General features: G+C 34.1%; 4 protein-coding genes across 7 annotated transcripts; 3 read left to right on the top strand and 1 right to left on the bottom strand.

Annotated features, from left to right (window-relative positions):
- Positions 1-7,777: 7,777 nt before the first annotated feature.
- LOC107933652 (protein SCAR2) lies at positions 7,778-18,790 on the top strand. 4 transcript variants are annotated; one of them, XM_016865908.2, is made up of 9 exons: positions 7,778-8,261; positions 8,807-8,970; positions 9,542-9,665; positions 9,756-9,885; positions 14,134-14,192; positions 14,302-17,857; positions 17,936-18,022; positions 18,136-18,240; positions 18,334-18,790. In XM_016865908.2, the coding sequence occupies exons 1-9, from the start codon at positions 8,107-8,109 to the stop codon at positions 18,388-18,390; spliced, it is 4,437 nt and encodes a 1,478-aa protein (XP_016721397.1). In that variant the 5' UTR covers positions 7,778-8,106; the 3' UTR covers positions 18,391-18,790. The 4 variants fall into 4 exon arrangements, with proteins under 4 accessions (XP_016721397.1, XP_016721395.1, XP_016721399.1 ...); XM_016865906.2 differs by having other exon boundaries at positions 7,780-8,261; positions 14,131-14,192; XM_016865910.2 differs by lacking the exons at positions 7,778-8,261; positions 8,807-8,970; positions 9,542-9,665 and having other exon boundaries at positions 14,297-17,857.
- LOC121206223 (uncharacterized) lies at positions 9,894-12,079 on the top strand. The gene is made up of 2 exons (XM_041076877.1): positions 9,894-11,630; positions 11,945-12,079. The coding sequence occupies exon 1, from the start codon at positions 10,592-10,594 to the stop codon at positions 11,369-11,371; it is 780 nt and encodes a 259-aa protein (XP_040932811.1). The 5' UTR covers positions 9,894-10,591; the 3' UTR covers positions 11,372-11,630; positions 11,945-12,079.
- A 1,268-nt stretch (positions 18,791-20,058) lies between the features above and the next one.
- LOC107933624 (probable protein phosphatase 2C 65) lies at positions 20,059-22,314 on the top strand. Its single transcript, XM_016865883.2, has 5 exons — positions 20,059-20,420; positions 20,766-21,104; positions 21,192-21,309; positions 21,415-21,638; positions 21,813-22,314. Exons 1-5 carry the CDS (start codon positions 20,205-20,207, stop codon positions 22,170-22,172), a joined length of 1,257 nt encoding a protein of 418 aa, XP_016721372.2. The 5' UTR covers positions 20,059-20,204; the 3' UTR covers positions 22,173-22,314.
- A 1,569-nt stretch (positions 22,315-23,883) lies between these two features.
- On the bottom strand, positions 23,884-25,916 carry LOC107933671 (patellin-6). The gene is made up of 4 exons (XM_016865942.2): positions 24,881-25,916; positions 24,662-24,786; positions 24,427-24,568; positions 23,884-24,330 (listed from the first exon to the last, which is right to left on the bottom strand). The coding sequence occupies exons 1-4, from the start codon at positions 25,580-25,582 to the stop codon at positions 24,070-24,072; spliced, it is 1,230 nt and encodes a 409-aa protein (XP_016721431.2). The 5' UTR covers positions 25,583-25,916; the 3' UTR covers positions 23,884-24,069.
- Between the last annotated feature and the right edge of the window lie 2,084 nt (positions 25,917-28,000).

Raw genomic sequence — 28,000 nt, 5'->3', positions numbered from 1 at the left:
GTTCGACAAGAAAATAGTTTTAGTTGGATGTGTTTTCTTTGGAATTTTTTAAAAAACACTTATAGTTTGTCGCGCTTTCTAGATATGCCAGCAAAAAGTTCATTCAGCTAGATGAGCTTTCACATCATCTCTTAAAAAACGACATATTTCTCTAAATTTCAAAAAAAATGACTCATTTAACTAATTAACAAATTTTTTTAACACATATGATGTATTTAACCAATTAGAACTAAATAATTCCATGAGTTTTGTGCAGTGGATAACCAAAGCGAAATTTAGGGGAATGGTAAACACTCCGCCCCTAAATTTTGTAAATTACTTTTTAAGGTTTTTAAGTTTTAAATATTTTTTATTTAATATTATAATTAAATTTTAAAAAAATAAAAAAATTTGTGTTTGGCCTTTCAAAATTTTTTTAATTTGATTTCTTATATAGAATTTATATTTTTATGATAAATTTAGTAATACTTTTAGTTTAATTTGATAAAAATAAAGTTTAATAATTACAATATCTAATTATAAATGGCATCTGAATATTAATTTAGTAAAACAATAAAATTAAATAATTATAATATTTAATATAAATTATACATTTATTTTATTTTTTTCTCCAAATTTCGGTAATTAAAATTATCCCAAATTTAAAATTACCTATGAATCGTGCCTACCTTAAACCTGTATAATTAATAAAAATATTTCGATCCCTCTTATCAACAATTCTGATTTCGCCTCGACAATGATGTTAGAATCTCAAAGATTCTCATCCAGTAGGGAATAGCCTTTATATGAGATGAACGATTATTATTGAAGAGGATAACAACGTTACGATGGCCACAAATTTCATGTAAGAGATGCGATGCGGGGAAATAAGCTCTATTCACCTCCACCGCAACAACACTCTTGATAGAGATATGAGTAGGAACAACTAGTTTAATAAATTAACTAACTAAGCACTATACAAGGAAAGGAATTACTCTCAAATTGAAATATGTATGTGCGTACTTGACATCACTTTATAAAACAACTATATATTATTATTAATACCAAGAAGTACCGAAAAGGGAGTAGTATACCAATTAATTAAATTATGTACACAACAGAATATAGTGGAGTTAGTGAGGTGTTATTCCGTGAATCAAGATGAAAAAGGCCAACTACTTTAAATTCTTTTAAAAAAAAAATATGGGGCAGAGAAGCATGAAAGTAGGTAAAAGATTAAAGGTAATGGACATATGACTTGCAAGCACAAAATCTTGCAGTGGAGTGTTGTGGGGGCAAACCATTATGGTCATTAGCTAGCGTAATTAATCATCAACGGGGGATTAAATTTTAAGGGGAAAAAATGCTCAATTAGACCCACACCAATTTAACACCACATAATAATGACAAGTTGTCAGCCTTCATCTACGAGAGTATGAGCATATACAAAAAGATTCCATTGGATCCTAATCTCATCACCTACTTTTACAGCTATATAATGGATGGAACAACTCGAAAGTGTTGAGTTGTTTATTATGCGGCCATTCCACTTTGCAATAACATATCTGCTAAAGATTGATTTGTATAAATAACGAAATAATTGAAATAGAGAAGAATAAATATAAATATTTTATATGAAAAATTTTTCTGAAGAGAATAAAAATGATGGGTAAAAAAAATTTCGACTTTTTATTAAATGAATAAATAAACAAGAATAAAATATAGAGATACAAAATGTACAAATCTAAACCCTGTAAACAAAACCCTAATTCGAGAACAAAATTCTCCCCATATTTACCATAAAAGTTTCACTGAAACTCACATACGACTACATCTTATTGCCCCTTACCGATTGGTATCACTAAATAAGAATACAATGACCCTTTTAAATATATTTAGATTAGAGTTCTAATCATACTAAAATATCTCTGTATTAATCAGAGTTTGACGAGAAGGAATCATGCTTAAAGCCTAAAACGCAGTTGCATAACTTAGAGAAATCATCGGCATCCCATGCATACTCGTCATGATGCAAGGCCTATGTTGACATTTCTTCAAATGTTCATTAATTGTTATCTTAACTGCTTGCAAACTTTTTGATAAATACGAGACACACTCACAAATCTCCACACAAACTCGTATTTATCACGCCTCTTTTTTTTATGCTCCATTATAGATCTAATTCGAATTTTGCAAAATGTCAATCCGTATAAAATAAAAAAGTATATAGAAAGAAACACAAATTGAAATTGTGCTGATTATATATATTATCATAACAAATCCTATATTATATATAAAAGAAATGGTAACTGTGCGTAATGTGAATGGCGCGAAGTAAGTAGGAACAGTTGGAACTTGGAATCCACCTGCAGACCCTTGTCTCTTCTCACTCAAGTCATTTTCTCCTTAATTTAAAAATACACTACTATATTCTAATATAATAAATTAATATGGAGAATCGATTTTGGATTATCTGCTGTCGTGTCTTTTATGTAATATATGTGCATGCGTGCTTATGGTTTAATTTTTATTTTCATGGAACTCCATTTGGGCGATTATGTTTTAATACTGGTATATGTATAACAAGTACGGTCGTCATACTCTCATCACCATGGCGCAATGTGTAGATCAGATTTTGAATGAATTTTGTGGATTTAATTTCTTCTAATATCTCCATATATTATAAATTATATTCAGTCTAAAATATTGAAAAATCAATTATAATTTCTTCTGCACAGCGCAAATATTTTTTTTTATTTATTCAAATTTCAATTTCTAGCGTTTTAAGGGTAAAATTAATATCACCAAGTGTTCATATATGGATGAATGTGTAAAAGGAGGACGAAAGGGAAATGGTAAGAATGGATCACATCTTAGCTCAGTCAACAGCAGTTAAAATCGATAAAGTCAGTAAACAATTGTTCAATTAGTTGAAGTCTGTTAGCGGCTGTTATCTCAAACACACGTGTAATAGGGTGTAGCTATTTGATGAAAAACTTTGAAAATTTGAAGATTTTTAAAATATAAGTTTATTTTTCATGTCAAATGGTTAAAATATTAGCATTTTAAATTTTAGCAATTCAAAATCACTTTATCCTTCAAAAATCCTACTCGTTTAGATAATAGGCTTTATTTTTTGTCAAAATTTATTTTTCGAGTTTACATTTTTACCTAATACCTTTTATTTTTCAGGTGGGTCTTCAATCTCAACTCATGACTAAGTCTATTATTCAAAATGCTAGCAATTATAATTACTTTGTTTAGATAAATAATTATTTTTTAAGAAAAAGTTAAATTATTACTTTTTTATAAATTAATGGACAATTATAAAAGAATAATAATTATATTAAAAATTAATAATATAAATATTCAATATGTATATAATTATATTTGTAAAATTTTATAAATATTTTTAATAAAATAAAATTTTAAATATATATATTAAAATTAAATGAAAAGTATTTTTTGAAATTTTAGTATTTATCTTATAATGAGATCATATGTATTAAATAATATAAAATTATAAAGAACTTTGAAAAGCCAGCTAGTGGAATTTGGAAAGGGAAATTGAGTTAAAAAATTCACTTTTAAAATTTTGAAATTCTCCAAATATTTTACCCAAACAAGTAAATTTACAGTTAGAATTTTGAAAATCTTGGTATAAATGAAACTTCTCCTCCAAATTCTTCATCCGAATATACTTTAAATGTTTTTTTTAATAAAAAAATGTACAGATTTAGAAATTCAATAGATGGTTTCAATTTATCTTTGAGCTTTCTTTTAATTATAATTTTTTTTCAACATGATACCCCTAAAACTTGATTAATGAAATTGCTTAAATGTTAATTAGAGATGGCAAATGTCCTGTTATTTTGCCCGCAGTGATTTGGCTGTTGACTGGTTGGATATGTGCTTCATAATTTGTTTTGATTTTGGGTGTGCTGGGATGTTTTAGCATTAGGATACCTTTGTGTGCTGATCTTGCAGGTTTCGTTTCTCTAATAGCAATTTTATTCGTTGAGAAAAAAAAGTAGGGTTAACTACATCATACGTCCCCAAACTATGGTATATTTTTTAGATTCGTCATAAAATTTTAAAATAATCTAATTGAGTTCTCAAAATATCAATATTATTTCAATTTAATTTTTTTTTCAACGTAGTCCTCAGCTTGAGCGTCAAATGCCAACTTAGATTTAAGGGCGAAGCCAGAAAAAAATTTTAGGAGGGTCGTAATTAAATTATAATTTTTACGATAGTAAAAATGCAATTTCACTATTTTAACAGTCTATATCTTTATAATTTTTAAAGGAATAAATAAAATCTTTATCAATTTTAGGGAGGTCAATGTGTAATTTCACCTTTATTAATTTAAATTTTAAAAAATTTTAAATGTCCTAAATAAAAATTTTCCATTTTAGGGGGTTGAGACCCCTGCCAGCCCCCTAGCTACACCCTTGCTTAGATTTGAAGTGGAACGTATTTAAAATGCATGGATCAAATTTTAGACGTGCGTATCTACTACATGAATAACTTGGATTTCATGAATAACAGGTAATATCATTAAATTTTAAGAGGGCTTTTTCTCTTTCTTTCTTCTTTTTTTTTTAACAAATCATATTCAAATTATCTATGTGATACATGTTTCAAATTTACTTCATACATTTCAAATATAGTCCACTTGAGATAAAATTTAAAATCCAAACTGATATAATATTGATATTCTAAGGACTCAATTAGAACATTTTGAAGTTTGAGACGTTTGTTACAATTGGTACATACACATAATGGGATTCGTACTCATCTCAATTTTATCATTTCAACCAAAGCCACATTTAATTATATATATTTATAAATTTGTTACATATTTTTTTAGGCACATTGTAAGTGTGCCATAATCTATTGCAACACATCATTTTTTAATATTAAACAATATTTTTATTATTATTTGAATATTTGATATATTTTAATTATATTCAATAAATTTAAAAAATATTAATATTAGTTATACAAAAATAAATATATATTATTTAATAAATTAAAAATTAAACCCATAAAATAACTTAGAAGGCATATAATATTAAAAATCAGAATATATTTAAATACACAAAATTAAACTTACATCGAAGAAGGTAAAAACCAGTTAACATATGCAATGTATAGCAATTCATAGAAAATTTAATTATGATGGCTTTACTCATCTAGCCCTATGTGGCATCCCTGCTCATGATGGGCCTCAGCTAAGCCCAGTTTCTTAGGAAAGTAGTTTATACTCTTATTTTAGAACAATTAGTGATCCTCTGTTTTGTTCTATTCCAAGGTAACTGATCATATCATATTTTATCAATTTTGTTGAGTTGGACTGTGGTTTGGAACAATGAGAATGGGTCCTCAAAGTCTTTTTATTGCAGAATCTCTGGACTATTAAAATCAATTGATTAGGACTAAGTGAAGCCCAATAATCCTGATCAAGAATGGATGGTTGGTTGGTAGGCTTGATCATGGGTTGGACACCCATTTAGGTTCAAAAGTCTACTCGAAAAGTAAGATGATTTAAGTAAAAATATAAGTTTTAAAAATAAATTCGGAGTTTACTTAATGGGTCAAGCTTCTGATAAAATTTTTTGACTTAGGCCTGACCTGAATATATTGTTTTGTTGCCGTCATTTCGTTATTATATTGCTATTATTTTGTTGTTATTATTGGACATTATATAACTATTATTTTAAAAGCATTACTTACTAAGTTGTAACTATATTAATATTATTTAAATATAAAGATATTTTTTAATATATTTTTAATTTATCAAAAAAATTATTTTAATATTTTTAAAATTTTAAATAAAATTTTAAATCTATTCTCCAAACTAAACCTAAAAAATGAGTTCGACCCACCTATGATAAGATGTATTGGTTGATTAGATCCATTCCCGTAGATTATTTGTTCATAGCTTGGCTGATACGATGTTAATGGATATGGTGATTGGCGGTGACAAATTCTGTCTTTACCGCTAAGACAATATCATCCATCACATCAGCAACTATTAACCTCAAACTTTCCCCTAACTCATCAACCAAAGCCAGCTTTAAAGCAAAGAATACATTATTACACATTAATTACTTGATTTTATGATTATGATTGTATACTTATATCCACATTCTTTATATCCACTTCTATCCATTTAATTAATAAATAAATTTATTTTAAATTTTGTATGTTAGCTTAATAATTAGGGTGTTCATTGTATTAAGTATGGCTTGAATTAAAATTGTACTAATTGTATTATTGTTAGGATTTTACTCTTCTCTTATAATTAAAAAAAAAAACTCTCACATATGTTTTCTTATTTATAAGTAAAAAAAAAGTCAAGAATTAGATAAGATTTTATTTTTTTTAATTTATAATTAATTTTAAAATTTTATAATGTGAAAAATAAATAATTTATATTAAAATAATAAAATAAATTAAAAGTAATATATAATATTTATTCATTATTTTTTATTTATTTGAAAATCTATTTTTTAAAGAATATTTATGAAATTTGTTTTAAAAATTTATCAATTAATGTCCAAAAATCATAAAACAAAGCATATTTTATAAAACAAAATATAAAAATAAAAATAAAAATAAAAAGAATAAAAAATAAAGTAGTAAATCGAATTATTACAAACCGTTAATAAAACCCAACTTAGCTTTAATTGCAATAACGCATGGAATCATATGCCTCCCCCAAGTACACAATCAATCTCCCTCTAATCAGGCTTTTCAAAAAAAACCAACCCTCAAAAATGATATTAGGATTAAGAGAAAGAGATGACCTAAAATTTCAAAAGATAGCTAACATTTGTTGGCCTACCCTCCTCCCTCAATGTCTTCCACCCAATAATTTACCTAATTCTACCTCATTATTCGAGGATGCCTTTTTAATTTGGTTATTAAGTTACTATTATCATATGTAAATTCAATAAATTTTGTTGGAAGTTGGGATAAAATTTAAAGAACTAAAAATAAATCGATGGTTAAAATTAAAATATTGTATTGAATTTCATGACACATTACATATAAGACATTCAAATCGTATCTAAAATCCTTATGCATGCATTCTGAGAATTCTATCTAAAATAATAAATCAAATTACGTCGAGAGATATCTACCTTACAATAAAAAAAAACTAGAAAAGATTTACAAATACAAGAATCTAACCTTAAATCTCATATTAAACATTAATAGTACTAAATTTAGTATATAAAAATTTAAGAATCAAACCTAATTCCTCACTTTAATGCTAACTTACAAAAAGGAAAGAATCTTTTATATATATTTAAAAAGTTTACGACAATAATAACAAATATAAGTATCATTATAAATAATACATATTTAAATAACAATAAATAAAATAAATTTAATTTAAAATACAATCGAATTGAAAACCATAATAAATCTAAAAGAAAATCTACTCATAATATTATAACAATATGGTCAAATTTAAGTGAAAAAATATAATAAAGTTTGATTGTAATGACAATATCCTATTTTGATTATAACATTTATTGACTCCTAACTATCAGCATGACTTTAAAAATCAATGAGAGGAAGTTATAACATTTAATTATAACATCACTAAATGTTTATTTTATTATTATAATTTTTAAAATAAATATTGATTTTCTATCAGTATTATTTATTAATATATAATAAAACTCTTAACAATAAAATAACTAGTGAGACTTGAACATAAGCCACACGGTAAACCTCGGCATTTTTTATTTTATTTTTAATTTGCTAAAATTTCAAGCAATTGGCCGGATCTAAATCCCATCATCCAATTCCCAATTATAATCGCCCAAACGAATACCGCGCCGCTCGCCACATGATATTAGTTGACATCTCTCAGGTCTCACCACTATGTATCGTATATTCATCCCATCACTCGTTCATTTTCCTTGACAAACACAAAAATTAGAGAGGGGGAGAGAGCGCCGAAAAATGATAATACTACGATGAACTCAATGCAGTTTCAAACATCAAAATAGATTCTTTCTTCTTCTTCTTCTCTTTCTCTGTTCTTTATAATAGAAACAGCAATTTAGGGTTTGTTTGTTCTTTTTTCGGCGGAGGAGAGGCGAAGAAATGCCGTTGACTAGGTACCAGATTAGGAACGAGTTCAGCTTGGCCGATCCGGAGCTATATAGAGCTGCCGACAAGGATGATCCCGAGGCTTTACTTGAAGGCGTAGCTATGTCTGGCCTTGTTGGTGTTTTACGCCAGCTCGGTGACCTCGCAGAGTCAGTCTCTCTCTCTGTTACACTTACCAGATTGGTTGAATTTGCTTGGTTTGTTAGTTTGCTTAATTCTCAGTTCCCTTGCTTTAAGCTCGAGGTTATAGAAACAACCGTAATCTGTTCAATATTTCTCAAGTGTACAGAATTTTAGTTTTAGTTTCTGCCATTTGAATCTGAAGCACACTTGGAATTTTCTAACCTAATTTTGGTATCCACTTCACTATTCAAGCGGCCTGTTTTTTAGGATTTAATGTTTTCCGGTTTAGGGTATCTTGACTTGTAGCAATCACCAAATTAGCACTTGAAATTCTGAATCTCTATTCAAATAGTCTGTATCAATTTCGTTTTTCTCTTGAATGCATTAAATTGAAACCATGCATATCGGAAATTCCTCTACTGACTTGGATTCATGGTACTAGTACAACTGTCACGTTTTATATAGATTTTTCTTGGAGTTGTAGCATTCTGGTGGCAATTTTTTATGTCTTATTTTTGCATTCCGCCTTCTTTCTTGTTTTAAATTGCTTTTCCTTGGCGATTGACTAAAGGTTTGCTGCCGAGATATTCCACAACTTGCATGAGGAGGTAATGGTAACTGCTGCGAGAGGCCATGCTCTAATGGGCCGAGTTAAACAACTTGAAGCAGAATTCCCTTCCATCGAGAAGGCATTTTTATCACAAACCAATCATTCATTTTTCTTTACTAATGCAGGTTAGGTTCAACTTTTAACTAACACATTTTTACTGGAACATGTCAACATTTTTATGGTCAGGATTTGGCTCTTATTGGTTCTGGATCATTTCTTCTCATAATGGGGCACTTTCGCATATGTGTTGGTTTCGTATGTTGTATATCTTGTGTACTTGATTGCAATATTGGGAAGTATATCTATACCTTTTGAAACAACTATAGTAGATTCCTGGGGTTGAGTGCCTGGCGTCTGCAATAAGAGTATTACAAGTTTCTTTCCCGGTATATTATCAGCACCTAGAGTAAAATGAAAGTTTGTTTACCTAATCAAAAGATGCCTATTTTAATGACTTTCTGCTAGTGGAAATTATCTGGAATCAGTATGCATGAATTCATTTACATTCCAATATACCCATTTTTTATATGCAATAATGGAATGGATAGGAAATGTGATCTTTGGCATACAATGAGTCAGCTTTAAGTGATGGAGCTAATTGGTACTTATTTTTGGTTTTGAAATAGCATATTGGAGTTTACCTGCACAAAGACATTGTCTGCTAAACCGGTTAAGAAATGTATTATCTTTTCACAGGTGTTGACTGGCATCCTAATCTGCGAACTGAACATAATCTGATCACTAGTGGAGACTTACCTCGCTGTGTGCTGGATTCTTATGAGGAATGTAGGGGTCCACCACGTTTGTTTCTTTTGGACAAGTAAGATTTTACTGGTCTTAAGTTTACTAATTTTGCTGCAAGTTTTTTTCTTATCAATAATGAATATAATAATTTTTTTACTTGTTCCAGATTTGATGTTGCGGGTGCTGGGGCGTGTTTAAAGCGTTACACCGATCCATCATTCTTTAAAGCAGAATCAGATTTCCCTGGAATTGCACCATTAGAAGTTCAGAGAGAAAAGAAAGCACGTAAAGTGAAGGTACTAACAAATAAGTAAAAGAAAACAGAAAAGATTTGCTTAGGTTTCTCTTTTGCATGTTCTTTTAGCAGTTTGCAGTTTTGTCTCATTTATAGCATAAATTGGGAGATAGGTCTCCAGAATGATCCAAAATTTCTACTCCTTAATGAATAAACTTGAACTTGGTTTTTAGAAAGACCCTAAGATCTATCAGTAGTCTTATTGGACCGATTTGTTTAATTTCACTGGAGAAAAATGCTTCTTTTTTGTGTGAGCAGATCATAGCAAAGTTTATGGTTAGCTCCACTATCAAACTTAAAACATCTGGTTGAGGTGTGCCTTCATGTGAGGAGCACACTTGATATCTTAGGCCTGCTCTTTTTGAGGTGCTATTGTTGCATTTGGGATGATTTACACCAATTATATCATAATTGTTGGAATTCCTTAACTTAAGCAGATTTTCTACATTAGTGCTAGGAATTTCCTTGTACTATTAGCCATAATCAAATTACTAATTTTTAGGGATAGGCTAATTTCTAGAGATTATTTCCTTTTTTATTTTTCCTGCTATTCTTTAAAAGGTTGTATTCAGATTAGAAGTAATAAGAGAGAATCATTCTTCTTCCTAAAACTTGTTCATGGTATCAAGAGCATCAGGAATCCATTTGATCCTGCTCTTTCTTCTCTTCTCTTGTTCTGTTTTTTCTCTGTTAGAAACCCTACTCCCATGGGTGACACCGAAAATTTCTCTAAGACTGAGATCTCACAAATAACTCAAAATCACAGTGAAGGAATCCCACAAGGTGACCTTAACTCTTCTCTTATAATCACAAATCATCGATTAGATGGAAAAAATTTCCTGCAATGGTCACAATCTGTCCTTATGATTCTTCGTGGCCGAGGAAAAATTGGGTACATTAATGGACAAATTCCTCGACCAGCATCAACAGACTCTGGTTATGCAACTTGGGAGCTTAACAACTCAATGGTTATGGCTTGGCTTATAAATTCGATGGAAGGTCATATAAGCCGAACGTATCTTTTTTTCAAAACTGCCAAAGAAATGTGGGATGCAATCAAGGAGAATTACTCGGATCTTGGAAATACTTCCCAAGTATTCGAGATCAAATTAAAGTTGAAAGATATTCGACAAGGAACACTTGAAGTCACTCAATATTACAACAACCTAAAGATCTTATGGCAGGAGTTAGACATGTATTATGAAGTTGATTGGGGCGAGGGCTTGGAACACACCAAGTTCATGGATCATCTTAACAAAGAACGTTTCTATGAGTTCCTAGCAGGACTAAATCGTGATCTTGATGAGGTCCGAGGACGAATACTAGGCAGAACCACACTGCCAACCATAGGAGAAGCATTTGCTGAAGTAAGGAGGGAAGAGAAACAGCGTCTTATCATGTTGGGAGACGCAAGAGAATTAAAACCATTGACCGTAGCTGGTCATCATCCTTCCGAGAACTCTGCTCTTATTTCAAGAGGCCCTTAATCTCAAAGGTTCAAAGATGGAGTTGATTCTGGTTCAAAAAGGCCATGGTGTAGCCACTGTAATCGGGTTGGGCATACCAAGGAGAAATGCTTCAAACTCCATGGCTATCCTGAAGAAAAAAAACAGAAAGAAAACAAGGCAGCAATGATATCTACTACTGAAGAAGATGCTCAGAATGTTAGGCTAACCAAAACTCAACTTGAGGCTCTTCATAAACTACTCGGGACTCCTACAGCCAGTGGGTCACTAGCTATTCAAGGTACTGCTTTAAATACTACACACGAACCTATCACAACTTCCTGGATACTAGACTCGGGTGCATCCGACCACATGACAGGTAATCTAAGTTTGTTTCACACCTATTTACCTTGTCATGATCACTCTCGGATTCGCATATCTGATGGATCTTACTCACCGGTGGCTGGAATGGGGACAATGAGACTTACTGAAAATTTTTTCCTCGATAAAGTTTTACATGTTCCAAATCTTTCCTGTAATTTACTCTCAATTAGCAAGCTTACCAAGGATGAAAAAGTACTTGCTGAATTTTCTGCTTTCGGTTGTGTGGTTCAGGAACAAGAATCGGGGAAGATGATTGGCACTGCTAAAGTTAATGATGGCTTATATGTTTGGAACAAAAACAGTTCACAAGAAGGGATGGCCTTATCTACATCAAAAGACGATTCTATCATGCTATGGCATCGTAGACTAGGACACCCGAATTTCATGTACTTGAAGAAACTGTTTCCTCTACTATTTCTAAATAAGAAAATTAGTTCATTGAACTGTGAAGTTTGCCAACTGTCTAAACACACTCGTGTCCCTTATCCTTTGAAACCTTATGTTCAATCTCAACCTTTCTCTTTAATCCACAGCGATCTATGAGGAGCCAGTCGAGTAAAAAACATCTCAGGGGCTAGGTGGTTCATAACTTTCATTGATGACCACACTAGAGTTTGTTGGGTCTATCTCCTTAAAGAAAAATCCGAAGTCTCTAGAGTCATAAAAAATTTTCATTCAATGATTCGAACTCAGTTCAATTCAAATATTCACACCCTTAGAATTGATAATGGGAGAGAGTACTTTAATTCTATCCTAAGTCCTTATCTTTCTGAGCAAGGAATCATACATCAAAGTTCTTGTCCTAACACCCCTCAACAAAATGGGGTTTCCGAGAGGAAAAACAGACACCTTGTAGCCGTGGCTCGTGCCCTTATGTTTACTATGGGTGTACCAAAGTATTTATGGGGAGAAGCTGTCCTCACTGCTTGTTATCTTATAAACCGACTCCCATCAAAGGTATTAAACTTTCAAACACCTTTACATACTTTTCAAAAAATTTTTCCCTTATTTCGTGTTCCTAATCTCCCAACAAAAACATTTGGTTGCAAAGCATTTGTCCACAACCATCAACCTAACCAATCTAAACTTGATCCTAGAGCTCACACTTGTGTCTTTATTGGTTACTCACCTGCACAAAAAGGGTACAAGTGCTACTCTCCAACCTTACACCGGATGTTTGTGTCCCTTGATGTTACTTTCTTCGAAAACGAGCCATATTTTTCAGCCTCTCATCTTCAGGGGGAGATACTTAGTGAAGATGAGACCTTGAGCAATCTTCTCATTATCCCTCAAGACTCTATCAGCCCTACCACCACTACAAAACCTGCTGAAAATCCTACAGCCACTGTTATTCCTGTTTTGGAACCTGTCAGCCCTACCACAACTACAAAACCTGCTGGAAATCCTACAGCCACTGTTATTCCTGTTTTGGAACCTGTTTTTCCTATCTCCACTGTTCAGCAACAAGAAACAAGGGTGATTAATCATACTAATGAAGAAAAACAGCCCACTCATTCTGAAAAACAAGAAGGAAAAACTCAGGGACTTCGTGTATACTCTCGGAGACATCAGCTGCCTGAGACCGAAACAGCAGTGCCTATGCCATCTTTACCCGAGGACTGTCCTGAGGAAGAAGTTTCACCTCCTTCATCTTCCATCCATCTTCCAATTGCAGTAAGAAAGGGCACTAGGAGCTGCACTCAACATCCCATTTCTCGGTTTGTATCCTATGGAAACTTGTCTAAATCCTACAATGCCTTTGTTTCTAAGGTTGACTCTGTAGAAACTCCAAAGAACATAGACAAGACTCCTATGGAACCCAACCTTAAATTAGGAACTGATAAGGATGGAGAAGAAGTAGACAGGGGGAGATATCAACGGGAGAAACATTTGGAAGCTGCCTACAGGATATTGAGATACTTAAAAGGGACTCCTGGTAAGGGGTTGCATTTCAAGAAAAATGTTCGAAGAAATTATGGGCAAGCTGGGTTTGATTCACATCTACACTCCAGCTTGAGGGGGAGTGTTGGAATTCCTTAACTTAAGCAGATTTTCTACATTAGTGCTAGGAATTTCCTTGTACTATTAGCCATAATCAAATTACTAATTTTTAGGGATAGGCTAATTTCTAGAGATTATTTCCTTTTTTATTTTTCCTGCTATTCTTTAAAAGGCTGTATTCAGATTAGAAGTAATAAGAGAGAATCATTCTTCTTCCTAAAACTTGTTCAATAATAATTTAGTTGCTTCTCACCTGCATGAAACATTCTTTTTCCTTTTATATATTGCTGGCACTGAATGGTAACTTTTTGGCATATCATGGTTTTAGTGCTCAGTGGAGAGGTTTTTCTTTTGCTAGTTGTGCCATATGGTATTTTTCCCTGTGTCCATATTGGCTAATATTTTATTTCTGGCAGAAGAAAGGATCATGCTGGAGGAATGGAGAGACTCCAGATTTTGCACAAGCATCACATGCGAAGTGAGTCCTTCAATTCTGCATCTGTGCCTTTCTTCTGGTTGTTTAGAACTGCACATATTAGAGTTTTAATATGGTATCTTGGTGATTGAATTGCTTTCTAATAGTGCAGATTGCATGAGCTGTTTTTGGAGGAGCGTATTGAGAATGCTTACAATGACCCTGCCCGTCTTGTAAAACTGAAAAGAAGGCAATTGAATGAATCTCCACTTGACTCAAAATCGGGGAAAAGTTACATGGAGAAATTCCTGGAGACTCCACCAGCACAAACTAAAGCAGTTTATGAGATCTCTGGTACTCCACCTCTGAGGTTGACATTGGATAATTCTAGTGATTCAGGGCCCGAAACACTTGATATTAGCACGGTGAGTCCCGTAAAATTTTCTTCACAAGGAAAGGAAACCTCAAGTTCTGTATCTACCGTACATGAAATTGTCCTGAAACCATCCATTGAAGGGTTGAATGGAGAAGTCATTGATAGAGATATTATGAAGGGGCCTGAACCAACAGTTAATTTCAAAGTTAGAATCCCCCCTTCCCTTCTTGAAGTAACAACTGAAGAGGAGATAATGGTAAATGGAGAAGGCATAGAAGAATGCAATATATATGGGGACCATTCCGATGACATGACCAGTGAGGCTGACAAGTACATCGATGCACTTACTACAATGGTGTCTGAAAGGGATACAGACAATGACTATAGACCTAAGAATGATATTGGCTTCATGGATATTGGGACGTATCAAACAGGTTCTCATGCAAACGAGGAAAAGCTTGGGGTCCAAGGCCATTCATCAGATTCTCAATCAGATAGGATCTCCTTTGTGTCTGATGATGGAAATAGCTCTATGAAGAAAGGAAGATCTAGTTCTAACTACTCTGATACTATCGACAGTCTGGCTAAAGATATGCTGTCAGATGGTGAATTAGCAGTTGAAGTGTTCTCTTCTGATAGAAACTGTGTTGCTGAGATTGTTGAGGCGTCTCGCATCCAGCTTCCTACATGTTCGGAGATGCAATGTCACAGTTCTGATCAGGTTTTGTTACCAAAAGAGACATTTTCTGGTGAATTTTGCCTTCCTTGTCTTGGAGAGGCGTCTTATAGTTCATGTCTGGAAGATTTGAATTCTACACATATTTTGTTGGATGAAGTAAGTTCAGTGGCAAATCCTTTACTGGAGCCACAGCCTGAGGAAGTGCCCTCTGACATTAAAACTAATTCTAATTTGGCAGACAATGTTGGGGGAAAATGTTTGGATGATTCTTCAGAAGTCATTTTCACTGATTCTTCTGAGAAACAGGTTTCTTTGATAACTCTTTCTACTGAAAGTCAGCCGATAGATGAGTTGGACAGAGGAGACACAACTGTCTTTTCTGATGCTTTGCCACATTTATTGAACCTATTACAGGTTAATCCTGAAGAGAGAAGTGGCAATGATCATTTAGATGAAGTTCCTAAAACAGATTTTGCTGGAGAAATTTGTGCTGAAAATTCAGTCAACCAAACAATTGGTTCACCAACAGAGGAGCAGCACCTTTGTTCAACCTTGGCAGATGGAGAAAGAAGTTCAAACAGTATCCTATCACCTGAATGTTTGGATGTTATGAAGCCCATCAACTCAGCTTCTGAGGTCAGTGATGCTACTGTAGAAGGGGATCTCAAATTGGAGCAAATAACGCCTATGGTGGATACTTCACACATTTGTTCCTTTAATGAACAGAAATTTTCAGACATATTACATGATGATCCAAAACTTGAGGCTGACCTAATGGAGATAGGAGCTTCATATTCTGAGCAGCAACAAAATGTTGATGAACTTTTTGATGCTACAGAGGGAGAAGAAACTAGGGAATTCATCTGCAGTGCAAATGTGGTGGAAGAAGATGCTATCCCTTGTGATCCACTATATGATTACACTGATACTTTGAACCTCAAGGATCATGTGGATTTTGATGATCTGGCAACTGAACATGTTCATCCTGAAAGTATTGCAGTACCGGCTGCTGCTCATGGTTCTGCAGACTTTGGTGATGGAGATCCATGTCAAGAAGGATTGGAATCTAATGAGGTTGTTTCTCAAGAATGTCTTACAGAGTTAGAGACTCAAGAAGAAACAAATCAAGTGGTAGGTACTCCATCGGACATAGATTCCACTTCATGCAAATCAGTCTCATATGGCAATTTCAATTTAGAAGATGATATCCACTATTCATCTCTGGCTCAACCAACCAAAGATAGTTTAAGTTTCGTTGATTTAACCACTACACCAGCTTCTTCAGAATTCAGTGATAAAGAATCAGAGCCGAAATATTTGAGTAATCCAATGGAAAGTAGGGAAGACATGGTGTCTTCACATACCCATCACCAATTAGAAAAACAAAGTTCTTCAGAACCGTCATTAGACATCCATACTTATCAACATGATGTGGAAAGGCTGCACATAGTTGAAGATAGTTCAAAACGGATGCAATCTTTGGATCACATAGATCAGGAACAATGCTTGCAAACTTCTTTTGAACCTTCCAAAGAAGTGTATTCAAGTGAACCTTTGTCAGATTTTTCAGAACAATCAGGTAGGCAGGATGAACAAGAAAGTAGTCAATATGATCTTGTTCATCCTGCCTTTGGCCTGCAACCTGAGGCAACTAAAGCTATCATGGAGGAAATGCCACCATTGCCGCCTCTTCCTCCAATGCAGTGGAGGATAGGGAGAGTTCAACATGTTTCTACGGTTCCTCAAAGGGAATTGGTAGAACATGGTCAGCGGTCATTCCCAATGATGCCACAATCTGGAACTGGTGAGGAAACTCAAATTGATTTACCAACATTGGAGCAGGGTTTTGAACAATCCAGAAACCCATTATTACCCCTTGTGGATGGTGAAGAGAGGTCTGGTAATGTGTCTGATCAATTGGCAGCTGATTTCATGCAACCAAGTCCTTTCTCTATGCATCTGGCAACTATGGATAGCAACGGCAATAGCCAATACGGTGGTATCTGTTCCGATAGAGCACACTCAAATCCATTTTTAACATTACCCACAACATCTAATGAAAACCTTGAATATGGTTCTCTTGCTATTGAGGGTGAAAGGGTAGAATCCAGTTTCTCATTGCCCATGCCACCTACTGATGCAACCTGTGGACATATCCCTGTATCTTTGAATGAGAAAGAAGCAAACTGTCCTAGCCAGTTTGTACTGGATACAAGTTCAGAAGGTAGGCCATCTCAGGATCCTAAACAAAATTTTGATCAAGAACATGGGAATCCTCATGATGTATCTGTGCCCATACCAACTAAGAAAGAGGAGCAGGTTCCAACCAAGGTAGCAGAGGATCTTCCTACCAAAGTAGAGGAGCAGTTTCCAACCAAGGTAGATGAGCATCTTCAGCATGGTTTGGAAGCTTCTGAGGGAGAAAAGGTGCGGATATCAAATGCCATCGTTCAACATGGCTTGGCAGCCACAGATGGAGAAACTTCACAGTTAACAAATACAACTCTAGAGCATGATTTGCCAACTTCAGAGGGAGAGGCAGCATGTCCATCAAATACGCTTGGTTTAATACAAGTTTCTGAAGAAGGCAACTCAAATGGGAATCCACCTGTTAAACTTCCTCGACCTCGCAATCCTCTCATTGATGCTGTTGCTGCTCATGACAAAAGCAAGGTGATTATGGTCTTGCTTTTCAATATTGTTCCAGCCTGCCTTTTCTTCTTGTGAAGTAACTGTTTAAATTTTCTGCAGATGAAAAAGGCGACTGAGCGGATTCGACCTCCAACCATTCCTAAGGTAGATGAGAGAGATTCATTGCTGGAACAGATACGAACCAAGGTTAGATCCAATAAACACATACTCTTTGTGTTCCTTTTATGTTTTTATTGGTCGGAAATTTTTTTTTTTTTGTAAAACTGGGGTGAGGGCTGATTTATTTTTGGTTGCTACAGTCATTCAACTTGAAGCCTGCAGCGATGACCAGACCTAGTGTTCAGGGTCCTAAAACCAACATAAGGGTTGCAGCAATCTTGGAGAAAGCAAATGCAATTCGCCAGGTTTGTGTTTGATCTGATCTTTCTATTGTCTACCTGTCTCTTTTTGCCTTGTTTTGGAGCGTTCAATTTCTAAAATAGTATCTCTTGAAATAGGCATTGGCTGGAAGTAGTGATGATGATGATGATGAAGATGGTTGGAGTGATTCTTGAAAGGACTTACATGGTGACAGACTCTTAGAGGTTACTTGGTTAAAATGTTTATTCAAATAGTAAATTTTCCATCACAGTGAATAGGAAATATGTTTGGTATGGTGACTGGTGTATTCTTTGCCTCAAAATTGTCATTCTGTTGGTGTATAATATTCTGCTCATTCCCGTGTATCTCACTTACACAATGAAGACTTTTAGTCACTGGCACCAGGCCCTGCTATATATATAATGCTTATACAAGGAAGAGTTTCAACATCCATGGCTGAGCCTGTAGAAGTATTGGCTGCGCCTAATGAAATTCTGTTTCTTTTCATTATTCTTACCAATATTTTCTGAATAAATATGTTGAAGAAAGATGTAAATTGTATTTGAGCAAGAGATTGAGATGTGGTTTTGGCGATTTTTGTGTTTTTGGTAATTATTGCGATGCCTGTCAGATGTAAATGGTGGATAAATGCAATGTGATGTGGAGTGTAGTGTGTTGTAGTGTTGAATGTTATTGTGATCAATAGTCAAAAAGCAGCAGCTAGCCAAATAGGTGGAGACATCTTCGGATGGACAAATCACTGACATAGGTAGGCAGAACCAGCCCAAGAAGAAGTGAATCAAGGCAGAGAGATAGGCAGCATTATACAGTGTTCCAAGAGGGATTTTGTGTTGATGAAGATGGATGTTGAAGGAACAGAAAATGGTAATCTGTCTGATTGAAGGTATTTTCCTTGAATGCCATTGTAAGAGGTGGCAGAGATGCTGCCCTGGTGAGAGGAGCAGAATATATGAGAAAAATTATGGGAACTCTTCATTGTCCCTACGAGAAAGGGGAGGTTGTTCATGCTAGTAATGTTCTAATGTCTACTTTCATTTCTTGTCTCCTCCTCTGCTCATAGGTTTTTGTTTTTTGTTGGTGGTATTTGATTTCTTATTCAGGTTCCTTTCATTTTAAGAGGTAGGATGCAGCTGGAAATGAAAATTTATTATGCGGCTACTTGTTTGTTTCAGTGTTCTTCATAACAGTTTCTACGCATGTAGGTTAGGATTCAGTTGATATCTGAGTTCTTCCTGGAAGAATTTTTCATATATATTAGAAGCATGGCACGTGTTTATATATACAGGCAATGTATTTATTATGTTAATATGTTTAGAAGCTTGCATGGCTGTTGATTTCTGACTAATATAAAGACGTATAGAGATCGAGTTGCATTTTCTTTTTAATATCATATATTTATTATCATTCATCTTTAGTCACTAACAATCACAAACTATGAGATTTAGTCTGCATTTGATCTTTATATTCTTGCATTACATTTACATGTGGGCTTCTAAATCACTGATAAAGGTTTTAAAAATGCTCTTCATAAACACAAAGGATGAGTATATAGAATGTTACAGTTCTTAAGAAACTTAAAGAGACAACTACATATCTTTCTTCTAATATTTTTTCTCACCTCATACTACAAATGCCTAATCATAAAAATCCCTTAACTAATTACTGGCGCCAACTTGTTGAATTAAATTACATAAATTTCAGACTATGACTATAATAAAATAAAACGATTTAATTCTTTTATAGTTTTATTTGATTCTATAGTATTTATATATTGAATAATTATCCTTAATTAAATTATTCTATTTTTTTTTTTGCCCTTGCTATAAATTCTAGTTTATTGAATATCCATCAAAATGGTGGCCGTGACTTCTCTTTTGAGTGTCCGGGCATTTGTAATTGGAGCCGCTGGGTCCCCTCCAGCACCATTCCTGGGCTTTGATTTTCCGGGCATCCATAGAGTTTTGGTGGGTGGTGTTGGGGGGGTAACATGGGTGCCTGCTGTACTACACATATCAAGTACCAAGGTAGACACCGTGCCGATGACGATTTGGCGGAGAAAGAAGGTAAGGGTCATCAGCAGGCTCTTCCCACTCCCGGACATAATGGAGCCATTGTCAGATTGCAGGGTTCCTCTTCCTTCATATCTATGTACACCCGCAAGGGAAAGAAAGGGATCAATCAGGACGCCATGACCGTTTGGGAGGTCCACTCCCTTTCTTCTTTCCATTCCTTCTCAATTCAATTTCATTGCCAAATTTTATTCCTTTTCTTCCTTCACATTTCGTTTTTATATAATTTGGTATTTGCATTACATGGTTTCACGGTTGATGATTTGAGAATTTCCATGTCTCATATTATATTTGGTCTCTATTTATCCCTTCGTTGATCGTCAAATTTGCATATCATTTCTGGAAATGTTGCATGATTTTCGTCTTGACGTTGTGAGGAAAATTACGGGCACGTGTATCATTTCTTTGGCTGTGCTGTTTATCACCATATTTTGATATTTTATTAATTACTCCATGCATGGAATTAACCATTGATCCAGAACTTTATGGGGGAGAAGAAATCGTTCTTCTGCGGTGTATTTGATGGTCATGGTCCGTTAGGTCACAAGGTTTCACGCCATGTACGTGACACCTTGCCCTTCAAGCTTTCTTCAATCATCAAAACGTCACAACCTAATGGTTGCACAGAAAATGATGCAGCTGCTAGCGCTGGACAAAGTTATGGTAAAAATGATAGCAATGGCGTTAACGAGGATAGATTTTCTTCTTGGGAAGCAAGTTTAATTAGAGCTTTCAAAGAATCAGATGAAGAACTTAACTCCGGACTGTCCTTTAATAGTTACAACAGCGGTTCCACAGCTGTAACTATTGTTAAGCAGGTACACCATCAACTGTAGCTCAGTTGGATGAGCTTGTTTGTAGTTAGATTCCTGATTTTTTTTTTTGTTTTCTTAAAACATTTACAGGATGAGCACTTGATAATTTCAAACCTGGGGGACTCTCGGGCAATTCTTTGCACTAGAGGCAATAAAAATCGACTCATTCCTATTCAACTCACAGTCGACTTAAAACCTCGTTTACCAGGTGTGTATTTCCTCTTTCTTTCTTTCTTTGTTTGAGGGTGTGTGTGTTTCCCATGGTGTTACATTTTCTTTTTCCTTTTTTGAATTGTCCTATGGTGCTACTTAGATGAAGCTGAAAGAATCGAAAAGTGTGGAGGCAGGGTCTTCGCGATGGATGAAGAACCTCATGTACTAAGAGTATGGGCGCCTGATCAAGATAGCCCTGGTCTAGCCATGACAAGGGCTTTTGGGGATTTCTGCTTGAAGGACTACGGTCTTAGCTCAATCCCCGAAGTTTCTTACAGAAGGCTTACAAACAATGATGAATTTGTAGTGTTGGCAACTGATGGGGTAAGAACCTAAATTCTGACATATATGAAATATATTATACTTGCATCTTGATTTCTATGAGCGGTAGTAATATAATGGTTGAAAGACAGAGTGTTGTTGGAAGGAAGGGATCCTAGTTCTAGGAATGTAACCTATGGCTTGACTTTGTTGTAAACTTATATACAAGTATTTTAGGTGTGGGATGTGCTAACAAACAAGGAGGTCATAACAATAGTTGCTTCAGTAAAGAAACAATCCACAGCAGCAAAAGTTTTGGTTTATTATGCTGTTCAAGCATGGAAAAGTAGGTATCCAGGTTCCCAAGTGGATGACTGTGCAGTCATATGCTTGTTCCTCAAGGAACAGCCATTAGTATCAAAATCCTTGTATGACCAAGACCATAACCATAACCATGACTATGACATGAGCAAATGCGGAGGAAGTCAACTAGACTTTGCGGATTCTAATATATGTGGAGACAAGAAAGCTGAAGAAGGCGAGACGGTTATAAATTGCGATTTTACAATGGATAAATCGATTGAACAGAGGGACTGATTATTGATTATTTGTAATGTAAGATTGATGCACTATTGCCTTGTGCGGAAATATTCATATACGGGATTTGGAGAAACCCCAAGCTAAAAAAGTCTTGCCACAATTGAATGAATGAATGAATAATAATATTTTACTTGCCACATCCATCAATCCATGGTTTTTCTCTCTTTATATATATATATATATGCGTCAGCAAGATTGCAATGTTTGACAGTGATATCAATAATAGAGGAATCTTTGCAGTTTCTTCCCATGCCCATGTCTCTGAAGACGTGGTACTACCAGATATCCATGAAAGGCTGTCCTTTGTTTTTCAAAATCTTAGCTTTGGTCCAACGAGTCACCAACTCCAAAACTCTTTGAATTTTGAAGAAAGCTCTAGTGTTCCATCCCATGCATGCCCTCTTTTGAAGGTAACAACAAGTTTCATTCAACACCACCTATTATTCCCACAAAAGTTAATTCACACAAACTTCCTATCATATTGAAGAAAAGGCTAAATTCTTAAACTGGGGTCTAACCTTTTAGGGGTTACGTATATAAGTGCCAAAAATTTCAAAATAGTCATATAAAAGTGCTCAAATGAAGTTAAACCTCTCAAAATGGTTAAAAAAAGGGCCTAATCTTTTCTAAAGTGTTGCATATCAAAGTTAAATATTGTCAAAAGTGTAGAAATAAGGGTTTCTTAAATGTTGCATATCCAGTTTCAAATTATATTATGATTGTTTTCTTTTCTTTTCAAGAAATATCTTATTCAAGTGTTATGTTTTCGTTCTAAACACATTAGTATTTCACTCTTTTTTTTATACAAATTGAGTTGAAATGCGTGGAAAGCTCTTATCTAAGCACATTTGTTAATGTTAGGCAGTTATTTGATCATTATGGAAAAAAAATAATCTTTATGTGAGCAACTTCTAAAAAATTGAGTCTTAATTTGAACATTTACCCTAAACAAAATAAAAACTTGCAAGTGATTCTACAAGACTGAGTAAACAAACCAAGAAAACTGAATTTCAATTCGAATCATAGCGTCTAATTTACTTCAATTCGATTCATTCCGATTCAATCTACAAGTTAAAAATTGTAATTTATTCAATCGAGTAGAATTTTATTTTTATTTAATTTATAATTTTTATAATATCAAAATAAATATTTTATATAATAAATTAGTGAATATAACTTAGAAATGTTATATGAAAATTTGTTTCTTTTTTTAAATCTAAAAATCAATTAATTGATTTGGTTTGGATTTTTTTTTAAAAAAAAAAGTTAGAATAGTGTATTTTTCTCCACAATGCATCCAAACCAAATTGCTATGGCTACTAGTTGAAGACAGTACACTGTGTAGAAGGATTTTTGCTTGTATGGTGAGCAAGAGAAAAGACTATAAAGCCTACAACTTCAGAAAGGGACCAAATTGAAATGAAAGAAACATAAAAAAATGAGACCAACAAACAGAACAGGCATCCATCATGCAGTCTTTTATTAACACCAAGTCCATGTGGTAAGCTACAACTTCATATCACCCCTCACCCTCAATCAGAACATTTACAACCAAATTTAGTGTCTCTTCATTAAGATGTACATTAGAAACTCCTTTTTGGCTTTTTTCCATTCTGATGGATGATGTATGTCATGAGAGTGAAATTGAATTTAGATTTTTTTTTAAATTCAGTATTTTCTATTTTATATTAAAGCAATACTAATGATATGATGTGACAATAGCACCCTCCATATTTATACAATCACATTGGCAAATTAGTCCTCTCTCAAGTAGACAAACAACAAAAATAATAATAAAAGGGTCACAACCATTAATTGAACAAACCCTCCCTATTCAAGCGCCCCAAAAAGGGTAAAAAGAACAACACAAACACCCCCCTCTCTCGACTTAAGTCTAATCCAGGCATGATTTGCGGACAATATAGCGATAAGCAGCAACTTTTTTTCTCCTTGAAGCTGTATTGTCCACAGAAAGAATCATTTTGCCAGCTTCTCTTGATGTGAAAGAGTTATGAATGGCCTCTTCCCATGGACTCAATTTTCTGACCTTCTCCACTGCAATGGTGTAGCTGCCTTCCGCATTGGGCACGAACTCCGCACTGTATTCCAAGTCCCACCCTCCTACTACCAGATCCCATGTTATGGTTGCACCTCCCTGTATCACATCATCCACAACCATTCTTTTTCCTATAAATCACTAATGCTGCAATATCATTTCACTATGTTAAATCAACACCTTTACTATGTTTACCTCAATTCCTTCTATTTGAATGTTCACTTTCTCTCCTCCTTTCACTGTGAACTCCGAGGCTGGTTTTGGAGGACCGTTCTGCGAATCATTAGTTCGACTCAGCCCTCCGTATTGTACTGGAACATCCTCGGGTCTTATAAACCTATCAATCAAACAAATAACTTTTGTATTGAAGCAGAGAGACTGATATATATATATATATATGGTAAGGAGTATAACAAGACAACAGACTCACTTGTAGAGTGTTTCAGCTGCATATCCTTGTCTGGAGATCACGAACTTGCTCTTAGTTCGCTGAGTTAGAAATGGACTGAACATTGAATACAGCATACTGAAGTACCATGGGACATTGATGAAAATCTAGAACCCAGAAAGGCAAGTTAAAAGAAAAAAAGCAATTTATCTCCGAAAGAGAAACAAAACCATTGTATAGTTGTGGAAGAATTTAAAGTACCTTACGAGCAACCATTTCAGGGTAATTATCTTGAAAGAGAGAGAGGATCTGATTAGAAACGACCCTGAGGTCTCTTTTGGGCATGTCTTTGAGATCGGTGACCTGAATAATAGAGTTGATCCCACCAGGCTTGAAATGCAGCAGATTGATTCCTCTCTCCATAACTTGAACTCTCCATCTCAGGAACTTGTTCAGCTTCTCTTCATCCCCAAACATTCTCTCACACATGTCCTTGTCTCTAAAAACCCCATAGGCATTGTAGCAAACAGGGTGGCCTTCTCTGTCATAGCCATGCATATAAGCAACCACTGCCTCCAGCTCCTCCAACCCCAACTCCTCCTCCGTCACACTGTCTGCTTTGAACTCTTTTCTCCAGGCAAGACATTTCTCCAACATGTGAAAGGAGTCGGAGACCTTGAAGTCCCTAGCTCGCAAGAACTTGAGCAAAATGACATCGGCTTTTTCGTCATCGGAGAGAAGAGGGATGCCCCACATGGTGCATTGGCCGCCGGGGCCAAGAGAGGCCGTAAGCTTGTCCTTGAGTTCTTGCAAGGACTTCTTCTCGGAAGACTTCAAATGGTAGATGAAGTAGGTATCTTCCTTAAAAGGAGAGCGGAGAGTGGCAGCTTCCATTAAAGTAGTAACAAAGCTTTTCTTGTGGTGAGGCTTGGGAGACGCCTCTGGTGAGGATGCTTTCTCCATTTGAAATATGTTATGAAGAAGAGAAGTCCGGAAGGAATCTCTGTAACAGAAGAGGGTGAGCAGTGGGACGGGATTGGTTTTGATAAGATGGAAGTATGAAAATAGTATTAAGGAAGAAGAAAAGCAGTGATTTTGGGATTGACTGTGTTTACTTGCAGAGGAAAGAGGGCGACACCACAAAGTAGCAGGTTTATAATAACAAAGGGACAAAACAAGATTAGCTCACATTTGATTAAAGGCAAGGGAAGAAACATGCCCCTCCTTTTTCCTTTTTTTTTTTCCTCCCTTCTTCAAGCAACAGCCTGAAATTTCTGACTATCCCAAACTAAAAATTATTAATAACACATATCAATAAAACCTAAACCAGTGGTAATAAGAAATTTAATCTACTTTAATTAAAATTTTATATTATTACCTGTTTGGCCGATTGCAGAGAATAGTTTAATTATCTGATTCTATTAACTATTTAGTAAAACTTATTTGAAAACAGAAAGATTATTAGGCATAACCTATTAAGTATAATATTCCGATATTTATTGAGTAAAATTATTGAAATAAAATATTTTTATCAAATAATTAAAATATTCATTATGAAAATTAATTAATAAATATTTTTAAAATTTAAATATTAAGTTTTTTATTTGCAAATATTAACCTTGTAGAAATTAATAAATATTAATAGCGTATCAATATAATTGTAAACTATATTCTTAGTATGTAAATTAGTGATAATTATGTCACTTTAAATAAATTTATCAAGTATCATATTTCAATCAATATAAAGTTGCATAATAATTCATTTTGCACAAGCAAATTAAAAATGAATTAAGAGCATTTTTTGTTTAGAAGGGTTTAGCTCGATAAACTCTTACAAATCTCTTTTCATCAAACATTACAATTAGAAAGTTTAACTACTCAATTCTCTATTTATGCCAAAATCAATTAAAAAATACCTAAAATTTTATTTGCTAAACACATGACGTTTGTAACTTTTAGAAAAAACAGAGTTTAAAGCTAAAAAAATATTTTATTAGTAAAGTGATTTTTAAATTACTAAATTATGAATGCAATCAGGTTTAAATTTAAATCTCTATCAATTACACAATAATATTTGGTATAATATAAAAATTAAAAAAATATTATTTCACAATTAAATTGACAATAAAACATTTTAATAAATATTTTTATAATTCCACAAAATGTGATTAACAATACAACATTTAAATATGCTATATATATTAGCATCACAGATCTCAATTTGTTTTGTGAAGAAGTATTAATAATTAATTAAAAAATCAATAAAAATATAACATGTGTCTGGTACACTTTATAAACAAAATTGATAAATTAAAAATAGTTAAAAGAGCAATTTATTAATAAAGTCGAAAAAGAAAAAAAATCACCTAAAAAATTGGGTATGGTTTAGAAAAAGTGGTTTTCACATTTTTTGAAAACAGTGCAAAATAAATATAAAATAAAAACCCGGAAGATTTTGAAAACCCGATTTAAATTTGAACGAAAAAAGAACAGCGGAGGATTGGCAGTCGGTGGGACCTTTAGATTAGCTCGAATTTCGGGCACCAACAGTAGTTTTGTTCTCACTCAAACACAGACAGACAAACACAGCTCTTGTTTCTTCTTTTTTCTCTTCCTTATCCTTTCCTACTTGTCTTTTCCTGCCAAAAAGCTGAGGAAAAAGTATTATGTTACTGAAGAAATTCCCCAGAAATCATTATGGTTAAGGAGTGGGAAAACGTAAACCCAAAGTTAAATGGGTAATTAAGCTTCTTAATGAATTCAATTAAAAATAAAAATGTAAGTGCTTTCTGGTAAACAGGTAGTGGTCCTGCTCCTGTGGAGAAGACGACCAACTCCATCTTTTTTTACTACAAAATACGGTTTCCGTAGGTTGAAAATTGAAACACGTATTTTGATAAAGCAAAACTCAACTCTCATCACTTTGAAATGTATATATCATTTTCTCAGATCAGTTGATTGATGTTGAAAAAATGTTTGGTCCCAGCTGTGTTGTGTCCCCCTGTGCTTCTCCATATGTATATATTTTGTATGCGCTATCAGGCATGATTGGCTGAAATTTCCTTTCTGTGTTATTAATAATGAAATGCGTAGTTATGAAGGTTTGGGACCTCGACCAACATCTTTGTCTCTTTCACCCCAAATTCAAGCAATGCCGGCGAAAAGCAACTAAGCAAGTGTGTTCAAGTTAGCATATATGCTACGGTTTCATCCCAATCCTTTCCATATAGATTATGTTAGGTGTTCATGTTGAGTGATATAAACAAATTTCACACTGAATTCCCTGCAATTTTACTAATTTAACTTTGAAGAGGCTTACAAGAATTTCTGGGAACCTAGTGCTTAGTTTATAGATAATTATATATGGATTTGTCAAAACCA

Source organism: Gossypium hirsutum, chromosome A09 (assembly GCF_007990345.1).
Source record: "Gossypium hirsutum isolate 1008001.06 chromosome A09, Gossypium_hirsutum_v2.1, whole genome shotgun sequence".
Lineage (NCBI taxonomy): Eukaryota > Viridiplantae > Streptophyta > Magnoliopsida > Malvales > Malvaceae > Gossypium > Gossypium hirsutum.
The sequence above is the reverse complement of the archived record's forward strand: the minus strand, read 5'-3'. Positions and strand labels throughout refer to the sequence as shown.